At 40.4% G+C, this 21,666-nt stretch overlaps 1 protein-coding gene across 1 annotated transcript in view; it reads right to left on the reverse strand.

The window, feature by feature from the left end:
* Window positions 1-1,363: 1,363 nt before the first annotated feature.
* LOC106591674 (ephrin type-A receptor 4a) overlaps window positions 1,364-21,666 on the reverse strand; it is a gene marked incomplete at its 5' end in the record, with an annotated part of 69,918 nt that continues 49,615 nt past the window's right edge. The window contains 2 exons of the mRNA XM_045714015.1: window positions 1,364-2,882; window positions 4,231-4,380. Coding sequence (XP_045569971.1) covers window positions 2,768-2,882; window positions 4,231-4,380 — 265 coding nt within the window. The remainder of the gene's footprint in view (window positions 2,883-4,230; window positions 4,381-21,666) is intronic.

Raw genomic sequence — 21,666 nt, forward strand, 5'->3', positions numbered from 1 at the left:
TTGACAAAAGTTAGTGCATAATTCAAGCTGGTTTCTGCTTTTGGTGATGCCTGACCTTGAATTGAAAATGGATGTTTGTACTTTTGTGGCTATGTACTGTCCTAACATAATCTAACTTTATGCTTTTGCCGTAAAGCCTCTTTGAAAATCGAACAATGTGGTTAGATTAAGGAGATGTTTATCATTTAAATTGTGTAAAATAGTTGATTGTTTGAGAAATTGAAATTATTAGATTTTTGATGTTTTGAATTTCCAGCCTTGTTAGCAATCCCGGCTCGGGGTTCATTGCTAACCTGTAGCCCCAACAGGTTTAACCTGTCAGTGTGAATATTGATGTGTTGTCTGAGTCTATTTAACCTGTCAGTGTGAATTTTGATGTGTTGTCTGAGTCTATTTATCCGGTCAGTGTGTATATTTATGTGTTGTATCTGTCTATTTAACCTGTCAGTGTGAATATTGATATATCGGTCTGAGTCTATTTATCCTGTCAGTGTGAATATTGATCTGTTGTCTGAGTCTATTTAACCTGTCAGTGTGAATATTGATGTGTTGTATCTGTCTGAGTCTATCTAACCTGTCAGTGTGAATATTGATGTGTTGTCTGAGTCTATTTATCCTGTCAGTGTGAATATTGATGTGTTGTAGCTGTCGGAGTCTATTTAACCTGTCAGTGTGCATATTTATGTGTTGTCTGAGTCTATTTAACCTGTCAGTGTGAATATTGAAGGTGTTGTCTGAGTCTATTTAACCTGTCAGTGTGTATATTGATGTGTTGTCTGAGTCTATTTAACCTGTCAGTGTGTATATTAATTTGTTGTCTGAGTCTATTTAACCTGTCAGTGTGTATATTGATGTGTTGTATCTGTCTGAGTCTATTTAACCTGTCAGTGTGTATATTGATGTGTTGTCTGAGTCTATTTAAAGTTAAAGTTTTGTATTTACTACCATGGTTCCATCGTGTTTTCCAACGGCCCTTGGTCCCTAATACATTAACCTACATTAGTACCTCATCCCAGAACAACAGGACAGAAAAATATAGAATATTCAGGCCTCTCCAACCCTGTTCCTGAATAGCTACCGTCCAGAAGGTTTTCGCTTCAGGAGGGTATCTTTCCAGGAACAGGGTTGGAGTTAAAACCTCCAGGAGGGTATCTCTCCAGGAACAGGGTTGGAGTTAAAACCTACAGGAGGGTATCTCTCCAGGAACAGGGTTGGAGTTAAAACCTACAGGAGGGTAGCTCTCCAGGAACAGGGTTGGAGTTAAAACCTCCAGGAGGTTATCTCTCCAGGAACAGGGTTGGAGTGTAAACCTACAGGAGGGTAGCTCTCCAGGAACAGGGTTGGCGTGTAAACCTACAGGAAGGTATGTTCTCCAGGAACAGGGTTGGAGTTAAAACCTACAGGAAGGTATCTCTCCAGGAACAGGGCTGGAGAGCCCTGTTCTCGATGCTCAAGCACTATGGATTGTACTGCAGTCAAAGTAAAGTGTTTCTTATGGTACGTCTTGAGGTTGTTTTCGGTTGGTGATTTGTTGTGGAGTTGAGCTGCACTCTTCTTTGTGTTCTATAAAGTGAGGAAACTGTAGCCTGGTCCCAGATCTGTTGTTGCCCTTGACTACTTTGTCCTTGTCAAGCCAAACAAGGCAGGGCAATGAGTGACGAAGTGTGACATAGCAGAAACAGACTTGTCAGCTAAGGAAACTGCATATTGCTGAGTAAAGATATAGATTGTGGATGAAAACTAAACAAAGATGTCTGTTCAAACTAAACAAGGATGTCTATTCAAACTAAACAAGGCTGTCTATTCAAACTAAACAAGGCTGTCTATTGAAACTAAACAAGGCTGTCTATTCAAACTATACAAGGCTGTCTATTCAAACTATACAAGGATGTCTATTCAAACTAAACAAGGCTGTCTATTCAAACTAAACAAGTCTTTTTCACAGAACATTACTTTTGCACAAATACATCATATATATTATGGTTGATGATGGACTATACATTTATAAAATCAGATGACATTCATTTGTCTTCTCTTTTGCTCCAAAATCTCTTCCGCATTGTCATTTTTATTCCAGTTGATCAGAATCTCCTCCACATTGTCCTTTCTCTTCCAGTTGATCAGAATCTCCTCCACATTGTCCTTTCTCTTCCAGTTGATCAGAATCTCCTCCACATTGTCCTTTCTATTCCAGTTGATCAGAATCTCCTCCACATTGTCCTTTCTATTCCAGTTGGTCAGAATCTCCTCCACATTGTCCTTTCTCTTCCAGTTTGTCAGAATCTCCAGTGAACTGCTGCTTGATAAATGAACAAGGAAATAAATAAGACACATTTTATCATCCCATTTTGTCAAAAGTAGTGGTCTCTAAACTGAGAGTCTTGTTTCAGTCGGTCTCCGTCCACTTGATTAGAGGAAGACCCATCAGTACACTTGTCTCTCCGTGTGCTTCATACCGCATGTGTCTGTTCTAAACGCTGCACCATAAAGGAAATAGGGTGCTGTTTAGGACGTGGGCTGAAACTACTTCCATCCCCAAGTCTTCTGGATCAGGGATAGACGCCATGATAGTAGTCCATGGGTAACACAGTTCACCAGTCCGCCGGGAGAATATCTAGAAGTTCAGAAGCAAGCGTTTCTTATTGAACGAGTTCGGGTAATCGCTCTCTGTTTCAGTTTGTTTTCTTTCCGTTTGGTGTGTCCCGAATGAACACACCCAGGCCTCTCTGTCTGTCTGTGCAGTCCTAGACTGTTGGGGGGGGTTGGTTTAGTTGTGGAATCCGTTGTGTTGGACGGTGAGGAACTGTAGACGGAGACTCTGAATGCTGCTCACCATCCTCCTCTGGTGGCCAATCAGAGACACACCGATACGCCTGATGTCCCTGAGGACAAGAGATACAGACACTATATGAGTCAGGTTAACTGTTTAGAGGAGATACAGACACTATATGAGTCAGGTTAACTGTTTAGAGGAGATACAGTCACTATATGAGTTAGGTTAACTGTTTAGAGGAGATACAGACACTATATGAGTCAGGTTAACTGTTTAGAGGAGATACAGTCACTATATGAGTCAGGTTAACTGTTTAGAGGAGATACAGTCACTATATGAGTTAGGTTAACTGTTTAGAGGAGATACAGACACTATATGAGTCAGGTTAACTGTTTAGAGGAGATACAGACACTATATGAGTCAGGTTAACTGTTGGTGAGGGTCTGGGCAGGGTGATGTTGGTGAGGGGCTGGGCAGCGTGATGTTGGTGAGGGGCTGGGCAGGGTGATTTTGGTGAGGGGCTGAGCAGGGTGATGTTGGTGAGGGGCAGGGTGATATTGGTGAGGGGCAGGGTGATATTGGTGAGGGGCTGAGCAGGGTGATGTTGGTGAGGGGCTGGGTGATGTTGGTGAGGGGCTGAGCAGGGTGATGTTGGTGAGGGGCTGAGCAGGGTGATATTGGTGAGGGGCAGGGTGATGTTGGTGAGGGGCTGGGCAGGGTGATGTTGGTGAGGGGCTGGGCAGGGTGATGTTGGTGAGGGGCAGGACAGGGTGATGTTGGTGAGGGGCAGGGCAGGTGATGTTGGTGAGGGGCTGAGCAGGGTGATGTTGGTGAGGGGCAGGGTGATATTGGTGAGGGGCAGAGCAGGTGATGTTGGTGAGGGGCAGGGTGATGTTGGTGAGGGTCTGGGCAGGGTGATGTTGGTGAGGGGCAGAGCAGGTGATGTTGGTGAGGGGCAGAGCAGGTGATGTTGGTGAGGGTCTGGGCAGGGTGATGTTGGTGAGGGGTAGGGTGATGTTGGTGAGGGGCTGGGCAGGGCAGGGTGATGTTGGTGAGGGGCTAGGCAGGGTGATGTTGGTGAGGGGTTGGGTGATGTTGGTGAGGGGCTGGGTGATGTTGGTGAGGGGCTGGGTGATGTTGGTGAGGGGCTGAGCAGGGTGATATTGGTGAGGGGCTGGGCAGGGTGATGTTGGTAAGGGGCTGGGCAGGGTGATGTTGGTGAGGGGCAGGGTGATGTTGGTGAGGGGCTGGGCAGGGTGATGATGTGGATGTTGGTGAGGGTCATTTGTATGTGGAGGGCTTTATATTGTAAAAAATAAAATTAAAATAAATAAATGAGATGAACTCAATAATACACAGTAGATTGAAGTTATATTGACTAAATAAATCATCTCTGGTCAGAATATAGGGACCAGGCTGCTATTTGAGAAGCATCCGGTATCTCCTGATCTACTCACTCTATACTCATGGTGGAGACAGAGTCCAGGGTGGTGAATCCTGCTGCCAGAAACTGGTTCTTGTATTGGCTCATCTTGATGGAGTCCAGCCAATCACCGATGGAGATGAACGGAGGGTAGTCCGGCATGTCCTCCAGTGATTCTGGAAAACTGAGTCGATTACAGAGAGAATGTAAATGGGGAGATGTGAGAGAGAGAAAGACTGAGCTGGTGAAGCCAAAACGGTTGTGTTACTACCTCCTAATGGGGCAGCCAACATGCTTATGTTACTAGCTGCTAACAGCGCAGCAAAAACGGCAAACAAATACACAAATAATAATAATCAAAAACTATAAACAAGAATTCTTGAATGGGATATGGGCCCAGTGGAGAATCGCCCTCAAACATAGTCCTTCAAGCCGCATTTCTTCTACAAGTCAAAGGGGAAGCTTGTCAACCCGTTTCACCCCTAAAAACAACCCCGGTCCATGAAGAAGCAGTACCAGGACAATGGGTTCTGGACTGTCATACCCATGAAATAGATTAGGGATGATGCCAACTGTGACGACCCTCCCACTCTGTCTGCCGTATTCTCTCTCTTTCCTCTTGTTTCCTTATTAGGATGCCGGTGGGTGGAGTTGGGAGGGTCGTCAGCTACATGGGAAACACCTGGGCCCCCGGGTGTGTCCCAGGATAAATAGACCTCTTCCACTGTCATTGTGGAGACTCTCTCCATGCAGACACATAGTTTTTTGGTGTTTTTTTTTGGTTGTGGTACTTGTGGCTTTTTGGTTGTTTGCTTTGGCACCCTTCAACACCCTGCATTATTACATTTATGCATGCAAGCACTCACTTACACTACTGATTACACACACACCATTGTTAATTACCTAGTTTACTTTATTTAATAAATATATATTTTGATTCTCCACGTTGTCTCCCTTTTGATGCGAACTCTGAGCCGGTTCGTAACACCAACTAACTGACGCTCATTAAACCGGTCAATACATTTTTCCAAAACAGTAAAATGAAGTGAATAACAGAAAATACTATAGATGGAACAGCCATGTTTCACTAAGAGTTTTAATGGAAAGATGAAACAATACCAAGATTATGGCCTAACAGTCTAAAGATTACAGTCTACTAATCAAATCAAATTTATTTTTATATAGCCCTTCGTACATCAGCTGATATTCTCAAAGTGCTGTACAGAAACCCAGCCTAAAACCCCAAACAGCAAGCAATGCATGCGAAAGAAGCACGGTGGCTAGGAAAAACTCCCTAGAAAGGCCAAAAACCTAGGAAGAAACCTAGAGAGGAACCAGGCTATGAGGGGTGGCCAGTCCTCTTCTGGCTGTGCAGGGTGGATATTATAACAGAACATGGTCAAGATGTTAAAATGTTCATAAATGACCAGCATGGTCAAATAAATTGCTGTACTACTGAACAATCAACTCCTGTAATGAAGCAGCTAAGAAAAAAAGTCATTTTCAAACATTTTCCGAAATGCAATTAGTGAGAAAACATCGTTCTAAACAGCACATCTAACGAGAGAGATTCCAGACGTGACAGAGATTAAAATCTCCATTACAAACTAATGGATCTAATAGCAACAACCAGGATGGGTTGATAATATGTCCAGGATGGATTAATAATATGACCAGGATGGGTTGATAATATGACCAGGATGGGTTGATAATATAACCAGAACAGGTTGATAATATGACCAGGATGGGTTGATAATATAACCAGGATGGGTTGATAATATGACCAGGATGGGTTGATAATATAACCAGGATGGATTAATAATATGACCAGGATGGGTTGATAATATAACCAGAACATGTTGATAATATGACCAGGATGGGTTGATAATATGACCAGGATGGGCTGTTAATATAACCAGGATGGGTTGATATGACAAGGATGGGTTGATAATATGACCAGGATGGGTTGATAATATGACCAGGATGGGTTGATAATATGACCAGGATGGGTTGATAATATAACCAGAACAGGTTGATAATATGACCAGGATGGGTTGATAATATGACCAGGATGGGCTGTTAATATAACCAGGATGGGTTGATATGACAAGGATGGGTTGATAATATGACCAGGATGGGTTGATAATATGACCAGGATGGGTTGATAATATGACCAGGATGGGTTGATAATATAACCAGAACAGGTTGATAATATGACCAGGATGGGTTGATAATATAACCAGAACAGGTTGATAATATGACCAGGATGGGTTGATAATATAACCAGGATGGGTTGATAATATGACCAGGATGGGCTGTTAATATAACCAGGATGGGTTGATATGACAAGGATGGGTTGATAATATGACCAGGATGGGTTGATAATATGACCAGGATGGGTTGATAATATAACCAGAACAGGTTGATAATATGACCAGGATGGGTTGATAATATAACCAGAACAGGTTGATAATATGACCAGGATGGGTTGATAATATAACCAGAACAGGTTGATAATATGACCAGGATGGGTTGATAATATGACAAGGATGGGCTGTTAATATAACCAGGATGGGTTGATATGACAAGGATGGGTTGATAATATGACCAGGATGGGTTGATAATATGACCAGGATGGGTTGATAATATGACCAGGATGGGTTGATAATATAACCAGGATGGGTGGATATGACAAGGATGGGTTGATAATATGACCAGGATGGGTTGATAATATGACCAGGATGGGTTGATAATATAACCAGAACAGGTTGATAATATGACCAGGATGGGTTGATAATATAACCAGAACAGGTTGATAATATGACCAGGATGGGTTGATAATATGACAAGGATGGGCTGTTAATATAACCAGGATGGGTTGATATGACAAGGATGGGTTGATAATATGACCAGGATGGGTTGATAATATGACCAGGATGGGTTGATAATATGACCAGGACAGGTTGATAATATGACCAGGATGGGTTGATAATATAACCAGAACAGGTTGATAATATGACCAGGATGGGTTGATAATATAACCAGAACAGGTTGATAATATGACCAGGATGGGTTGATAATATGACAAGGATGGGCTGTTAATATAACCAGGATGGGTTGATATGACAAGGATGGGTTGATAATATGACCAGGATGGGTTGATAATATGACCAGGATGGGTTGATAATATGACCAGGACAGGTTGATAATATGACCAGGATGGGTTGATAATATAACCAGAACAGGTTGATAATATGACCAGGATGGGTTGATAATATGACAAGGATGGGCTGTTAATATAACCAGGATGGGTTGATAATATGACCAGGATGGGTTGATAATATGACCAGGATGGGTTGATAATATGACCAGGACAGGTTGATAATATAACCAGGATGGGTTGATAATATGACCAGGATGGGTTGATAATATGACCAGGATGGGTTGATAATATGACCAGGATGGGTTGATAATATGACCAGGATGGGTTGAATATGACAAGGATGGGTTGATAATATGACCAGGATGGGTTGATAATATGACCAGGATGGGCTGTTAATATAACCAGGATGGGTTGATATGACAAGGATGGGTTGATAATATGACCAGGATGGGTTGATAATATGACCAGGATGGGTTGATAATATGACCAGGACAGGTTGATAATATAACCAGGATGGGTTGATAATATGACCAGGATGGGTTGATAATATGACCAGGATGGGTTGATAATATGACCAGGATGGGTTGATAATATAACCAGGATGGGTGGATATGACAAGGATGGGTTGATAATATGACCAGGATGGGTTGATAATATGACCAGGATGGGTTGATAATATGACCAGGATGGATTGATAATATGACCAGGATGGGTTGATAATATAACCAGAACAGGTTGATAATATGACCAGGATGGGTTGATAATATGACCAGGACAGGTTGATAATATAACCAGGATGGGTGGATATGACAAGGATGGGTTGATAATATGACCAGGATGGGTTGATAATATGACCAGGATGGGTTGATAATATGACCAGGATGGGTTGATAATATAACCAGGATGGGTTGATAATATAACCAGGATGGGTTGATAATATGACCAGGATGGGTTGATAATATGACAAGGATGGGCTGTTAATATAACCAGGATGGGTTGATATGACCAGGATGGGTTGATAATATAACCAGAACAGGTTGATAATATGACCAGGATGGGTTGATAATATGACCAGGACAGGTTGATAATATAACCAGGATGGGTGGATATGACAAGGATGGGTTGATAATATGACCAGGATGGGTTGATAATATGACCAGGATGGGTTGATAATATGACCAGGATGGGTTGATAATATAACCAGGATGGGTTGATAATATAACCAGGATGGGTTGATAATATGACCAGGATGGGTTGATAATATGACAAGGATGGGCTGTTAATATAACCAGGATGGGTTGATATGACAAGGATGGGTTGATAATATGACCAGGATGGGTGGATATGACAAGGATGGGTTGATAATATGACCAGGATGGGTTGATAATATGACCAGGATGGGTTGATAATATGACCAGGATGGGTTGATAATATGACCAGGATGGATTAATAATATGACCAGGATGGGTTGATAATATAACCAGAACAGGTTGATAATATGACCAGGATGGGTTGATAATATGACCAGGACAGGTTGATAATATAACCAGGATGGGTGGATATGACAAGGATGGGTTGATAATATGACCAGGATGGGTTGATAATATGACCAGGATGGATTAATAATATGACCAGGATGGGTTGATAATATAACCAGAACAGGTTGATAATATGACCAGGATGGGTTGATAATATAACCAGGATGGGTTGATAATATGACAAGGATGGGCTGTTAATATAACCAGGATGGGTTGATATGACAAGGATGGGTTGATAATATGACCAGGATGGGTTGATAATATGACCAGGATGGGTTGATAATATGACCAGGACAGGTTGATAATATGACCAGGATGGGTTGATAATATAACCAGAACAGGTTGATAATATGACCAGGATGGGTTGATAATATAACCAGAACAGGTTGATAATATGACCAGGATGGGTTGATAATATGACAAGGATGGGCTGTTAATATAACCAGGATGGGTTGATATGACAAGGATGGGTTGATAATATGACCAGGATGGGTTGATAATATGACCAGGATGGGTTGATAATATGACCAGGACAGGTTGATAATATAACCAGGATGGGTTGATAATATGACCAGGATGGGTTGATAATATGACCAGGATGGGTTGATAATATGACCAGGATGGGTTGATAATATAACCAGGATGGGTGGATATGACAAGGATGGGTTGATAATATGACCAGGATGGGTTGATAATATGACCAGGATGGGTTGATAATATGACCAGGATGGGTTGATAATATGACCAGGATGGATTAATAATATGACCAGGATGGGTTGATAATATAACCAGAACAGGTTGATAATATGACCAGGATGGGTTGATAATATAACCAGGATGGGTTGATAATATGACAAGGATGGGCTGTTAATATAACCAGGATGGGTTGATATGACAAGGATGGGTTGATAATATGACCAGGATGGGTTGATAATATGACCAGGATGGGTTGATAATATGACCAGGACAGGTTGATAATATGACCAGGATGGGTTGATAATATAACCAGAACAGGTTGATAATATGACCAGGATGGGTTGATAATATAACCAGGACAGGTTGATAATATGACCAGGATGGGTTGATAATATGACAAGGATGGGCTGTTAATATAACCAGGATGGGTTGATATGACAAGGATGGGTTGATAATATGACCAGGATGGGTTGATAATATGACCAGGATGGGTTGATAATATGACCAGGACAGGTTGATAATATAACCAGGATGGGTTGATAATATGACCAGGATGGGTTGATAATATGACAAGGATGGGCTGTTAATATAACCAGGATGGGTTGATATGACAAGGATGGGTTGATAATATGACCAGGATGGGTTGATAATATGACCAGGATGGGTTGATAATATGACCAGGACAGGTTGATAATATAACCAGGATGGGTTGATAATATGACCAGGATGGGTTGATAATATGACCAGGATGGGTTGATAATATAACCAGGACAGGTTGATAATATAACCAGGATGGGTTGATAATATGACCAGGATGGGTTGATAATATGACCAGGATGGGTTGATAATATGACCAGGATGGGTTGATAATATAACCAGGATGGGTGGATATGACAAGGATGGGTTGATAATATGACCAGGATGGGTTGATAATATGACCAGGATGGGTTGATAATATGACCAGGATGGGTTGATAATATGACCAGGATGGGTTGATAATATGACCAGGATGGGTTGATAATATGACCAGGACAGGTTGATAATATGACCAGGATGGGTTGATAATATAACCAGAACAGGTTGATAATATGACCAGGATGGGTTGATAATATAACCAGAACAGGTTGATAATATGACCAGGATGGGTTGATAATATGACAAGGATGGGCTGTTAATATAACCAGGATGGGTTGATATGACAAGGATGGGTTGATAATATGACCAGGATGGGTTGATAATATGACCAGGATGGGTTGATAATATGACCAGGACAGGTTGATAATATAACCAGGATGGGTTGATAATATGACCAGGATGGGTTGATAATATGACAAGGATGGGCTGTTAATATAACCAGGATGGGTTGATATGACAAGGATGGGTTGATAATATGACCAGGATGGGTTGATAATATGACCAGGATGGGTTGATAATATGACCAGGACAGGTTGATAATATAACCAGGATGGGTTGATAATATGACCAGGATGGGTTGATAATATGACCAGGATGGGTTGATAATATAACCAGGACAGGTTGATAATATAACCAGGATGGGTTGATAATATGACCAGGATGGGTTGATAATATGACCAGGATGGGTTGATAATATGACCAGGATGGGTTGATAATATAACCAGGATGGGTGGATATGACAAGGATGGGTTGATAATATGACCAGGATGGGTTGATAATATGACCAGGATGGGTTGATAATATGACCAGGATGGGTTGATAATATGACCAGGATGGGTTGATAATATGACCAGGACAGGTTGATAATATAACCAGGATGGGTTGATAATATGACCAGGATGGGTTGATAATATGACCAGGATGGGTTGATAATATGACCAGGATGGGTTGATAATATGACCAGGATGGGTTGATAATATGACCAGGATGGGTTGATAATATGACCAGGATGGGTTGATAATATGACCAGGATGGGTTGATAATATGACCAGGATGGGTTGATAATATAACCAGAACAGGTTGATAATATGACCAGGATGGGTTGATAATATAACCAGAACAGGTTGATAATATGACCAGGATGGGTTGATAATATGACAAGGATGGGCTGTTAATATAACCAGGATGGGTTGATATGACAAGGATGGGTTGATAATATAACCAGGATGGGTTGATAATATGACCAGGATGGGTTGATAATATGACCAGGATGGGTTGATAATATGACCAGGATGGGTTGATAATATGACCAGGATGGATTAATAATATGACCAGGATGGGTTGATAATATAACCAGAACAGGTTGATAATATGACCAGGATGGGTTGATAATATGACCAGGATGGGTTGATAATATAACCAGGATGGGTGGATATGACAAGGATGGGTTGATAATATGACCAGGATGGGTTGATAATATGACCAGGATGGGTTGATAATATGACCAGGATGGGTTGATAATATAACCAGGATGGGTTGATAATATAACCAGGATGGGTTGATAATATGACCAGGATGGGTTGATAATATGACCAGGATGGGTTGATAATATAACCAGGATGGGTTGATAAAATGACCAGGATGGGTTGATATGACAAGGATGGGTTGATAATATGACCAGGATGGATTAATAATATGACCAGGATGGGTTGATAATATAACCAGAACAGGTTGATAATATGACCAGGATGGGTTGATAATATAACCAGGATGGGTTGATAATATGACAAGGATGGGCTGTTAATATAACCAGGATGGGTTGATATGACAAGGATGGGTTGATAATATGACCAGGATGGGGTGATAATATGACCTGGATGGGTTGATAATATGACCAGGACAGGTTGATAATATGACCAGGATGGGTTGATAATATAACCAGAACAGGTTGATAATATGACCAGGATGGGTTGATAATATGACCAGGATGGGTTGATAATATGACCAGGACAGGTTGATAATATAACCAGGATGGGTTGATAATATGACCAGGATGGGTTGATAATATGACCAGGATGGGTTGATAATATGACCAGGATGGGTTGATAATATAACCAGAACAGGTTGATAATATGACCAGGATGGGTTGATAATATAACCAGAACAGGTTGATAATATGACCAGGATGGGTTGATAATATGACAAGGATGGGCTGTTAATATAACCAGGATGGGTTGATATGACAAGGATGGGTTGATAATATAACCAGGATGGGTTGATAATATGACCAGGATGGGTTGATAATATGACCAGGATGGGTTGATAATATGACCAGGATGGGTTGATAATATGACCAGGATGGATTAATAATATGACCAGGATGGGTTGATAATATAACCAGAACAGGTTGATAATATGACCAGGATGGGTTGATAATATGACCAGGACAGGTTGATAATATAACCAGGATGGGTGGATATGACAAGGATGGGTTGATAATATGACCAGGATGGGTTGATAATATGACCAGGATGGGTTGATAATATGACCAGGATGGGTTGATAATATAACCAGGATGGGTTGATAATATAACCAGGATGGGTTGATAATATGACCAGGATGGGTTGATAATATGACCAGGATGGGTTGATAATATAACCAGGATGGGTTGATAAAATGACCAGGATGGGTTGATATGACAAGGATGGGTTGATAATATGACCAGGATGGATTAATAATATGACCAGGATGGGTTGATAATATAACCAGAACAGGTTGATAATATGACCAGGATGGGTTGATAATATAACCAGGATGGGTTGATAATATGACAAGGATGGGCTGTTAATATAACCAGGATGGGTTGATATGACAAGGATGGGTTGATAATATGACCAGGATGGGGTGATAATATGACCTGGATGGGTTGATAATATGACCAGGACAGGTTGATAATATGACCAGGATGGGTTGATAATATAACCAGAACAGGTTGATAATATGACCAGGATGGGTTGATAATATGACCAGGATGGGTTGATAATATGACCAGGACAGGTTGATAATATAACCAGGATGGGTTGATAATATGACCAGGATGGGTTGATAATATGACCAGGATGGGTTGATAATATGACCAGGATGGGTTGATAATATAACCAGGATGGGTGGATATGACAAGGATGGGTTGATAATATGACCAGGATGGGTTGATAATATGACCAGGATGGGTTGATAATATGACCAGGATGGGTTGATAATATGACCAGGATGGATTAATAATATGACCAGGATGGGTTGATAATATAACCAGAACAGGTTGATAATATGACCAGGATGGGTTGATAATATGACCAGGACTGGTTGATAATATAACCAGGATGGGTGGATATGACAAGGATGGGTTGATAATATGACCAGGATGGGTTGATAATATGACCAGGATGGATTAATAATATGACCAGGATGGGTTGATAATATAACCAGAACAGGTTGATAATATGACCAGGATGGGTTGATAATATAACCAGGATGGGTTGATAATATGACAAGGATGGGCTGTTAATATAACCAGGATGGGTTGATATGACAAGGATGGGTTGATAATATGACCAGGATGGGTTGATAATATGACCAGGATGGGTTGATAATATGACCAGGACAGGTTGATAATATGACCAGGATGGGTTGATAATATAACCAGAACAGGTTGATAATATGACCAGGATGGGTTGATAATATAACCAGAACAGGTTGATAATATGACCAGGATGGGTTGATAATATGACAAGGATGGGCTGTTAATATAACCAGGATGGGTTGATATGACAAGGATGGGTTGATAATATGACCAGGATGGGTTGATAATATGACCAGGATGGGTTGATAATATGACCAGGACAGGTTGATAATATAACCAGGATGGGTTGATAATATGACCAGGATGGGTTGATAATATGACCAGGATGGGTTGATAATATAACCAGAACAGGTTGATAATATGACCAGGATGGGTTGATAATATAACCAGAACAGGTTGATAATATGACCAGGATGGGTTGATAATATGACAAGGATGGGCTGTTAATATAACCAGGATGGGTTGATATGACAAGGATGGGTTGATAATATAACCAGGATGGGTTGATAATATGACCAGGATGGGTTGATAATATGACCAGGATGGGTTGATAATATGACCAGGATGGGTTGATAATATGACCAGGATGGATTAATAATATGACCAGGATGGGTTGATAATATAACCAGAACAGGTTGATAATATGACCAGGATGGGTTGATAATATGACCAGGACAGGTTGATAATATAACCAGGATGGGTGGATATGACAAGGATGGGTTGATAATATGACCAGGATGGGTTGATAATATGACCAGGATGGGTTGATAATATGACCAGGATGGGTTGATAATATAACCAGGATGGGTTGATAATATAACCAGGATGGGTTGATAATATGACCAGGATGGGTTGATAATATGACAAGGATGGGCTGTTAATATAACCAGGATGGGTTGATATGACAAGGATGGGTTGATAATATGACCAGGATGGGTTGATATGACCAGGATGGATTAATAATATGACCAGGATGGGTTGATAATATAACAGAACAGGTTGATAATATGACCAGGATGGGTTGATAATATAACCAGGATGGGTGGATATGACAAGGATGGGTTGATAATATGACCAGGATGGGTTGATAATATGACCAGGATGGGTTGATAATATGACCAGGATGGGTTGATAATATAACCAGGATGGGTTGATAATATAACCAGGATGGGTTGATAATATGACCAGGATGGGTTGATAATATGACAAGGATGGGCTGTTAATATAACCAGGATGGGTTGATATGACAAGGATGGGTTGATAATATGACCAGGATGGGTTGATAATATGACCAGGATGGGTTGATAATATAACCAGGATGGGTTGATATGACAAGGATGGGTTGATAATATGACCAGGATGGGTTGATATGACCAGGATGGATTAATAATATGACCAGGATGGGTTGATAATATGACCAGGATGGGTTGATAATATAACCAGGATGGGTTGATAAAATGACCAGGATGGGTTGATATGACAAGGATGGGTTGATAATATGACCAGGATGGATTAATAATATGACCAGGATGGGTTGATAATATAACCAGAACAGGTTGATAATATGACCAGGATGGGTTGATAATATAACCAGGATGGGTTGATAATATGACAAGGATGGGCTGTTAATATAACCAGGATGGGTTGATATGACAAGGATGGGTTGATAATATGACCAGGATGGGTTGATAATATGACCAGGATGGGTTGATAATATGACCAGGATGGGTTGATAATATGACCAGGATGGATTAATAATATGACCAGGATGGGTTGATAATATAACCAGAACAGGTTGATAATATGACCAGGATGGGTTGATAATATGACCAGGACAGGTTGATAATATAACCAGGATGGGTGGATATGACAAGGATGGGTTGATAATATGACCAGGATGGGTTGATAATATGACCAGGATGGATTAATAATATGACCAGGATGGGTTGATAATATAACCAGAACAGGTTGATAATATGACCAGGATGGGTTGATAATATAACCAGGATGGGTTGATAATATGACAAGGATGGGCTGTTAATATAACCAGGATGGGTTGATATGACAAGGATGGGTTGATAATATGACCAGGATGGGTTGATAATATGACCAGGATGGGTTGATAATATGACCAGGACAGGTTGATAATATGACCAGGATGGGTTGATAATATAACCAGAACAGGTTGATAATATGACCAGGATGGGTTGATAATATAACCAGAACAGGTTGATAATATGACCAGGATGGGTTGATAATATGACAAGGATGGGCTGTTAATATAACCAGGATGGGTTGATATGACAAGGATGGGTTGATAATATGACCAGGATGGGTTGATAATATGACCAGGATGGGTTGATAATATGACCAGGACAGGTTGATAATATAACCAGGATGGGTTGATAATATGACCAGGATGGGTTGATAATATGACCAGGATGGGTTGATAATATAACCAGAACAGGTTGATAATATGACCAGGATGGGTTGATAATATAACCAGAACAGGTTGATAATATGACCAGGATGGGTTGATAATATGACAAGGATGGGCTGTTAATATAACCAGGATGGGTTGATATGACAAGGATGGGTTGATAATATAACCAGGATGGGTTGATAATATGACCAGGATGGGTTGATAATATGACCAGGATGGGTTGATAATATGACCAGGATGGGTTGATAATATGACCAGGATGGATTAATAATATGACCAGGATGGGTTGATAATATAACCAGAACAGGTTGATAATATGACCAGGATGGGTTGATAATATGACCAGGACAGGTTGATAATATAACCAGGATGGGTGGATATGACAAGGATGGGTTGATAATATGACCAGGATGGGTTGATAATATGACCAGGATGGGTTGATAATATGACCAGGATGGGTTGATAATATAACCAGGATGGGTTGATAATATAACCAGGATGGGTTGATAATATGACCAGGATGGGTTGATAATATGACAAGGATGGGCTGTTAATATAACCAGGATGGGTTGATATGACAAGGATGGGTTGATAATATGACCAGGATGGGTTGATATGACCAGGATGGATTAATAATATGACCAGGATGGGTTGATAATATAACAGAACAGGTTGATAATATGACCAGGATGGGTTGATAATATGACCAGGATGGGTTGATAATATGACCAGGATGGGTTGATAATATAACCAGGATGGGTTGATAAAATAACCAGGATGGGTTGATAAAATGACCAGGATGGGTTGATATGACAAGGATGGGTTGATAATATGACCAGGATGGATTAATAATATGACCAGGATGGGTTGATAATATAACCAGAACAGGTTGATAATATGACCAGGATGGGTTGATAATATAACCAGGATGGGTTGATAATATGACAAGGATGGGCTGTTAATATAACCAGGATGGGTTGATATGACAAGGATGGGTTGATAATATGACCAGGATGGGTTGATAATATGACCAGGATGGGTTGATAATATGACCAGGACAGGTTGATAATATGACCAGGATGGGTTGATAATATAACCAGAACAGGTTGATAATATGACCAGGATGGGTTGATAATATAACCAGAACAGGTTGATAATATGACCAGGATGGGTTGATAATATGACAAGGATGGGCTGTTAATATAACCAGGATGGGTTGATATGACAAGGATGGGTTGATAATATGACCAGGATGGGTTGATAATATGACCAGGATGGGTTGATAATATGACCAGGACAGGTTGATAATATGACCAGGATGGGTTGATAATATGACCAGGATGGGTTGATAATATGACCAGGATGGGTTGATAATATAACCAGGATGGGTTGATAATATAACCAGGATGGGTTGATAATATGACCAGGATGGGTTGATAATATGACAAGGATGGGCTGTTAATATAACCAGGATGGGTTGATATGACAAGGATGGGTTGATAATATGACCAGGATGGGTTGATAATATGACCAGGACAGGTTGATAATATAACCAGGATGGGTGGATATGACAAGGATGGGTTGATAATATGACCAGGATGGGTTGATAATATGACCAGGATGGGTTGATAATATGACCAGGATGGGTTGATAATATAACCAGGATGGGTTGATAATATAACCAGGATGGGTTGATAATATGACCAGGATGGGTTGATAATATGACAAGGATGGGCTGTTAATATAACCAGGATGGGTTGATATGACAAGGATGGGTTGATAATATGACCAGGATGGGTTGATATGACCAGGATGGATTAATAATATGACCAGGATGGGTTGATAATATAACAGAACAGGTTGATAATATGACCAGGATGGGTTGATAATATGACCAGGATGGGTTGATAATATGACCAGGATGGGTTGATAATATAACCAGGATGGGTTGATAAAATAACCAGGATGGGTTGATAAAATGACCAGGATGGGTTGATATGACAAGGATGGGTTGATAATATGACCAGGATGGATTAATAATATGACCAGGATGGGTTGATAATATAACCAGAACAGGTTGATAATATGACCAGGATGGGTTGATAATATAACCAGGATGGGTTGATAATATGACAAGGATGGGCTGTTAATATAACCAGGATGGGTTGATATGACAAGGATGGGTTGATAATATGACCAGGATGGGTTGATAATATGACCAGGATGGGTTGATAATATGACCAGGACAGGTTGATAATATGACCAGGATGGGTTGATAATATAACCAGAACAGGTTGATAATATGACCAGGATGGGTTGATAATATAACCAGAACAGGTTGATAATATGACCAGGATGGGTTGATAATATGACAAGGATGGGCTGTTAATATAACCAGGATGGGTTGATATGACAAGGATGGGTTGATAATATGACCAGGATGGGTTGATAATATGACCAGGATGGGTTGATAATATGACCAGGACAGGTTGATAATATAACCAGGATGGGTTGATAATATGACCAGGATGGGTTGATAATATGACCAGGATGGGTTGATAATATAACCAGAACAGGTTGATAATATGACCAGGATGGGTTGATAATATAACCAGAACAGGTTGATAATATGACCAGGATGGGTTGATAATATGACAAGGATGGGCTGTTAATATAACCAGGATGGGTTGATATGACAAGGATGGGTTGATAATATAACCAGGATGGGTTGATAATATGACCAGGATGGGTTGATAATATGACCAGGATGGGTTGATAATATGACCAGGATGGGTTGATAATATGACCAGGATGGATTAATAATATGACCAGGATGGGTTGATAATATAACCAGAACAGGTTGATAATATGACCAGGATGGGTTGATAATATGACCAGGACAGGTTGATAATATAACCAGGATGGGTGGATATGACAAGGATGGGTTGATAATATGACCAGGATGGGTTGATAATATGACCAGGATGGGTTGATAATATGACCAGGATGGGTTGATAATATAACCAGGATGGGTTGATAATATAACCAGGATGGGTTGATAATATGACCAGGATGGGTTGATAATATGACAAGGATGGGCTGTTAATATAACCAGGATGGGTTGATATGACAAGGATGGGTTGATAATATGACCAGGATGGGTTGATATGACCAGGATGGATTAATAATATGACCAGGATGGGTTGATAATATAACAGAACAGGTTGATAATATGACCAGGATGGGTTGATAATATGACCAGGATGGGTTGATAATATGACCAGGATGGGTTGATAATATAACCAGGATGGGTTGATAAAATAACCAGGATGGGTTGATAAAATGACCAGGATGGGTTGATATGACAAGGATGGGTTGATAATATGACCAGGATGGATTAATAATATGACCAGGATGGGTTGATAATATAACCAGAACAGGTTGATAATATGACCAGGATGGGTTGATAATATAACCAGGATGGGTTGATAATATGACAAGGATGGGCTGTTAATATAACCAGGATGGGTTGATATGACAAGGATGGGTTGATAATATGACCAGGATGGGTTGATAATATGACCAGGATGGGTTGATAATATGACCAGGACAGGTTGATAATATGACCAGGATGGGTTGATAATATAACCAGAACAGGTTGATAATATGACCAGGATGGGTTGATAATATAACCAGAACAGGTTGATAATATGACCAGGATGGGTTGATAATATGACAAGGATGGGCTGTTAATATAACCAGGATGGGTTGATATGACAAGGATGGGTTGATAATATGACCAGGATGGGTTGATAATATGACCAGGATGGGTTGATAATATGACCAGGACAGGTTGATAATATGACCAGGATGGGTTGATAATATGACCAGGATGGGTTGATAATATGACCAGGATGGGTTGATAATATAACCAGGATGGGTTGATAATATAACCAGGATGGGTTGATAATATGACCAGGATGGGTTGATAATATGACAAGGATGGGCTGTTAATATAACCAGGATGGGTTGATATGACAAGGATGGGTTGATAATATGACCAGGATGGGTTGATAATATGACCAGGACAGGTTGATAATATAACCAGGATGGGTGGATATGACAAGGATGGGTTGATAATATGACCAGGATGGGTTGATAATATGACCAGGATGGGTTGATAATATGACCAGGATGGGTTGATAATATAACCAGGATGGGTTGATAATATAACCAGGATGGGTTGATAATATGACCAGGATGGGTTGATAATATGACAAGGATGGGCTGTTAATATAACCAGGATGGGTTGATATGACAAGGATGGGTTGATAATATGACCAGGATGGGTTGATATGACCAGGATGGATTAATAATATGACCAGGATGGGTTGATAATATAACAGAACAGGTTGATAATATGACCAGGATGGGTTGATAATATGACCAGGATGGGTTGATAATATGACCAGGATGGGTTGATAATATAACCAGGATGGGTTGATAAAATAACCAGGATGGGTTGATAAAATGACCAGGATGGGTTGATATGACAAGGATGGGTTGATAATATGACCAGGATGGATTAATAATATGACCAGGATGGGTTGATAATATAACCAGAACAGGTTGATAATATGACCAGGATGGGTTGATAATATAACCAGGATGGGTTGATAATATGACAAGGATGGGCTGTTAATATAACCAGGATGGGTTGATATGACAAGGATGGGTTGATAATATGACCAGGATGGGTTGATAATATGACCAGGATGGGTTGATAATATGACCAGGACAGGTTGATAATATGACCAGGATGGGTTGATAATATAACCAGAACAGGTTGATAATATGACCAGGATGGGTTGATAATATAACCAGAACAGGTTGATAATATGACCAGGATGGGTTGATAATATGACAAGGATGGGCTGTTAATATAACCAGGATGGGTTGATATGACAAGGATGGGTTGATAATATGACCAGGATGGGTTGATAATATGACCAGGATGGGTTGATAATATGACCAGGACAGGTTGATAATATGACCAGGATGGGTTGATAATATGA

This window comes from Salmo salar, unplaced genomic scaffold (genome assembly GCF_905237065.1).
Source record: "Salmo salar unplaced genomic scaffold, Ssal_v3.1, whole genome shotgun sequence".
NCBI lineage: Eukaryota > Metazoa > Chordata > Actinopteri > Salmoniformes > Salmonidae > Salmo > Salmo salar.